Source organism: Phycodurus eques, chromosome 1, assembly GCF_024500275.1.
Source record: "Phycodurus eques isolate BA_2022a chromosome 1, UOR_Pequ_1.1, whole genome shotgun sequence".
In the NCBI taxonomy this organism is placed as follows: domain Eukaryota; kingdom Metazoa; phylum Chordata; class Actinopteri; order Syngnathiformes; family Syngnathidae; genus Phycodurus; species Phycodurus eques.
In genome coordinates, this window is record NC_084525.1 from 34,221,051 (window position 1) to 34,226,454 (window position 5,404).

The 5,404-nt window shown below is 41.8% G+C and overlaps 1 protein-coding gene across 1 annotated transcript; it reads right to left on the reverse strand.

The window, feature by feature from the left end:
* Positions 1-414: 414 nt before the first annotated feature.
* On the reverse strand, positions 415-4,937 carry kcnk15 (potassium channel, subfamily K, member 15). The gene is made up of 2 exons (XM_061703548.1): positions 4,496-4,937; positions 415-2,200 (listed from the first exon to the last, which is right to left on the reverse strand). Exons 1-2 carry the CDS (start codon positions 4,776-4,778, stop codon positions 1,209-1,211), a joined length of 1,275 nt encoding a protein of 424 aa, XP_061559532.1. The 5' UTR covers positions 4,779-4,937; the 3' UTR covers positions 415-1,208.
* Between the last annotated feature and the right edge of the window lie 467 nt (positions 4,938-5,404).

Sequence of the window (5,404 nt, forward strand, 5' to 3'; positions counted from 1 at the left end):
AGTCGATCGCAGCTATCTTCGGCCGAGAGACGGGGTACACTCTGGACTCAAAACACACACACACACACACACATTCCCCATTTCCATAACAAGACTTTGAAACAAAATAAATATTGAATTTTAAACATGAAATCCATTAGAATTTTTGAAATTCACAAAAATAAACAATAACCAAATGAAATGTATGTTTCTCGCCACTGCTCCTTTGCTTTGTCAATACCAGAAGATTTTTTTTTCTCTTGATGTTTTTAAACCATATATAATCTAATTGAAATAGTTACATGCCTTCGATAATAGATATATAGTAAAACAAAAACATCAACAGAAGACACAAAAAAAAACATAGGTTAAAGTATTTTTTTTTGTTTAATCAAACAATATTACATGTCACATCAGCTTTCAAGTCAACGCCTCTTCCCTTATGTGTTTTCAAATATCATGGGAGGTTTACTGTACCATGCTACATTCCGCATCATGTATCTGCTGCATCCATTAAATAAAGTATAAATCAGTGTTTACATTCAAGTGAATTATTGTTAGACAATAAGACCCCTCTCCACAGACGTACACACACACACACACACACACACACACACACACACCACCCCTCTTGATATGTATTACAAAAATGTATTAAATTCACTGAGCTAAGAAGCCACATCTCTCCTTTGCTGGGTCAAAGTTGATTAAGGCCTTTTCACAATATGTATACACGTGCAGGTCAAATCATTGGTACAATCTAATGACATCCAATACAAGACCAAATCATCAGTTTTTACAAATTCTGAAATAGTATTTGTAATTAAAACAAGTTTAAAGTTGCAAGACTGTCAGAGGCATGTGTGTTATTGTGGATGTAGTGTCCAGTGATGTAGAATGCACTGCAACATTCTGAGAGCTGTTTTCTTATAAAGGTATTTTGGTGATCTTATTTAGTAGCATGCTATGGTGAAAGGAAACCATTTTAGTTTTAAATGCGGATTAGAAGACACTTTATATCTTACAGAACCACTCAGCATCCACATTGTGTGCTATACATTCCAATGAGCATGCACTTGGGAAACGTGCACAAGGATAGCAGCAGCTTATTTGACAGTAGTGTGCTTTACAAAAGAACATTTTTAATAAGCAAAAGAAAAAAATGCTTCACTGACCATTCCAAACAAGGGGGGAAACAAACTCAAAAACAAACAAAAAAACCCAGGGCCTCACACTGACATTCTCCTTGATCGAGGAAACTCTTGGAAGACATGTGAGAGTGTGCTTCCAGGGGAAGAGAGTCTACTATTGTTCCTGGAGCCCGGGGTGCTGCTGTGGATCCTATAGGAGACAGAGTTGTAGTAAACAGAACTGACACGGCAGCCTTTGCGTTGACTGCGGGCCATGAGAGGGCTATCACAAATGCCCAGACGGTAGCACACACAAGAGCAAAGAGAGCTGAGGCTTGACTCTGGCTTGCGTGCGTCTGCCGTCACCTGCAAATGCAGTCGGTGTTTGCAGGGGCTTCTCCCTCTCTCGTGGTTGTCTGCTGAGGATCCGATGAGGTTGGTGCGACTCGTTCCCTCCTCCATCGGCACGAACAGCGGACTGTACGCCAGGTTGTGTCTGCTCCTCTCCCTGCAGTCATTTCTGCTGTGGTCACCCACGAGATGGATACTCAAGGCCCCATCCAAAAGGCCTCTGTCCCTCTTCAAGGATGCCCTTTCTTGAGCATCTCTTTTCTCATCTTCACTGTTCATGGTGAGAAAGCGAAGCACCACCAAGTTCAGGAAGGCCCCAATAACTGTAAGTCCTACCAGAATGTACATGAAGCTGAAAACCACATAGGGGGTTTTCTCCTGGAGGTCCTCTTTTTTCTGCAGGGCCACAAAGTCTCCAAAGCCAATTGTGGTGAGTGTGATGAAGCAGTAGTAGTAAGCATGGAAGAAGCTCCATCCCTCAAAGTGAGCGAAAGCTGCAGCTCCCACACACAGTGTACCAATACAGGATAAAAAGCCTACTAGAACCATGTTCTCCATGGACACCTCAGTGAGTTTAAAGCCCAGGCACTGTTTGGCCTTATAGAGGAGATAGCGCACAAATGTGTTCATCCTCTCTCCCAGGCTCTGGAACATGACCAAAGTCAGAGGAATGCCCAGTACTGCGTAGAACATGCAGAACACCTTTCCTGTGTCTGTGCCTGGTGCTGCATGACCATAACCTACAAATGAGAGGAAGTTTAATGTGAGTTTTGGTTGTGGGCCGATCAATGCACAAGAAGTAATAAATGTTTTAAGCAGGATCAAATAACATGGCAATTTGTGTGTAGTTGAAATATATTTGTAGTTTGCAGATGGTAACGAGCTATACTGTGTCACATACTGACAGCAGATTTTTTTTCCCCCTCTCGTTGGGAAATTAACATAACCAAAATACTGTAATAGGAACGACTCACAGTATATGATGCAGTACATTTGTGCACCACTGAAAACTATAAACCTCAGTTCCAATAAGGCTGGAATGTTGTACAAATATAATATTATTTAATGTTCCTACTGATTAACGTTATTAGGTGGTTTGTTTTTGTTTTTTTCAAAATATTCTCTCATTTTGAAATTGATGGGAAGACTGGAAAGTTGAGGAATGCTCAAAAAACATGTTTGGAACATTGCACAGGTGAGCAGATTAATTGGAAACAGGTGAGTGTCATGATTGGTATTAAAGGAGTATCCCCGAAAGGCTCAGTTGTTCACAAACAAGGATAGGGCGAGGTTCACTACTTTGTGAACAACTGCATGAGCAAATACAGTAGTCCAATAGTTTAAAAACAATGTTTCCAATGTACAACTGCAAGGACTTTAGGGATTTCATCATCTAAGGTCCATAATATCATCAAAAGGTTCAGAGAATCTGGATAAATCACTGCATGTAAGCGCCAAGGCCGAAAACCAACATTCAATGCCCCATGACCTTCAATTCCTCAGGCGGAACTGCATTAAAAACTGGCATTATTGTGTAAAGGATATTGCCACATGGGCCCAGGATAAATTCACAAAAACATTGTCAGTTAACACACTTTGTCGCTATATCTACAAATGTAAGTTAAAACTCTGCCATGCACAGCAAAAGCCATATATCAACACACCCTCGGTGGTGTCGCAAGGCCTATTTTGGTGTGTGTGAGGGAGGGGGTGCTAAAAATGACTAAATGCCTCCTAAACGTTTTGTTGGATGTGGTTGTATTATATTTTTGTTTCGTCTTAGCCCTCTAAAATGTCTCTTAAGCCCCCCCTAAGGGCCCGAGCTCATCTAAGATGGACTGATGCAAAGTGGAAAACCGTTCTGTGGTCCGACGAGTCCACATTTCAAATTGGTTTTGGAAATTATGGACGTTGTGTCCTCCAGGCCAAAGAGAAAAGGACCATCTGGATTGTTATCAGCGCAAAGTTCAAAAGCAGCATCTGTGATGGTATTGGAGAGGTGTTCGTGCCCGTGGCATGGGTAACTTACACATTTGTGAAGGCACCATTATTATTGAAAGGTACATACAGGTTTTGGAGCAACATATGCTGCCATCCAAGCAATATATTTTTCAGGGATATCCCTGCTTATTTCAGCAAGACAATGCCAAGCTACATTCTGTGTGTTACAACGCCGTGTCTTCATAGTAAAAGTGTGTGAGTACTAAACTGACCTGCCAGCAGTCCAGACCTCTCTCCCATTGAAAATGAGTGGGACATTATGCAGTGCAAAACATCACAAGGGAGACCCCGGACTTGTGAGCAGTTGAAGTTGTACGTCAAGCAAGAATGGGAAATAATTCCACCTACAAAGCTTCAACAATTAGTGTCCTCAGTTCCCAAACGCTTATTGAGTGTTGTTAAAAGGAAAGGCGATGTAACACAGTGGTAAACACCAGTGGCGTTCGCTAGGCCTATTTTGAGAGGGAGGGCCCCCCCCCCCCCCTCCCCAAAGAATGTCTTAAGCCCCCCCAAAAAATGTCATAGTATGTGGTTGTGTTAATTTTTTTTAGTCTTAGCCTCCTCAAAATGTATCTTTAGCCCCCCTAAACTAAATCACTGCACACAAAAATAGAAATAACATAATTATTGAAAATAAACAATCCCAAAATTTCCATCAACTACTATACCAAGCGACGCCTCTGGTAAACATGCACCTGTCCAAGTTTTTTTAGAACGTGTTGCGGGCATCCAATTAAAAATGAGTGAATATTTGCAAAAAAAAATAAATACATATAAAAATAAAAGTGATCAGTTTGAACATTAAATATCTTCAATTGAATATAGGTTGAAAATTATTTCCAATTCATTGTGTTGTTTGTCTTTACATTTTACACAACGTCCCAACTTAATTGGGGTTTATAAAACCACATAAATATAAACTCCTTGTTATCAATTAATATCAGTTAAAACTGAGCATCATCTTTGTAAAGGTATCTGATGAGACTGCAGGTTGACAATATATCATAGCAATGAAAACGTGAATTTCATTTTACCAATGGTGGTGATGACTGTAATAGCGAAGTAAAAAGAACCAGCAAATTTCCACTGTCTCCCGGCTCGATGGGGCTCCGCTTGCAGTACCACCCGTTCAATTTCGCGGTAGTCTTCCTCGGAAAAGCGGTACTTCTTCTTCATCTCGTTGCGCTTCTGCTCCAAGACGCGCCTGCGGTAGCTCTCCGTCTCAGACTCGAGCGCGTCGAAGACGGCGGCGCCCACCAGCAAGTAGGAGAACATGCAGAGGATGAGCGACAGGGTCCGGACGTTTTGCTTCTTCATCCTCGGCGCTGGCGTAGACAAAGTCTGCCGCGAATGCGCAGTTACAATGCTGCTCTTCACATTGGTGGTGCAGCCTGTTGCGTGAGAAGACAGATACCCCTCTCCATTTAAAGAAGCACGGAGAAGCGATTGGTAATCTCCACACGGTTAAAGAGCGAAATGGCCCCAGACTTTCTCGTCGCATGCATGCGCAAACAAGACTCCTAGTACTGTACGCGTGTTTGAGTGAGCATGCGTGCGTGCGCGTGCGTTTACCTTAACAGCAACAAGACTACGTACCCTCCCATCTTGAGGGACGAGAGTCCAGCACCATGGACAGGTACCGGACTAGGCTCCTTTGAACTATAGTAGTGTATTGTCAGAAAGGCTGCAACCAACACGTACTGATTTCCCACAAATAATTCTATTTGAGGCACATTTTTGCTAAGAACACCAACTCAAATTGAAAGTTATACGTGGGATGAACGCTAAGAAATAAATAGATTTACTGTGAAGCTTTTGTTTTGTAATGACATCATACAGTACAACACATCTTCAGAATACCGCGAAATACGTGTACGTATGACTGTGCATTAGCAAAAGTGAAAAAAAATAAATGAATTCAATGCTGCATTCGCTGCTTGGAG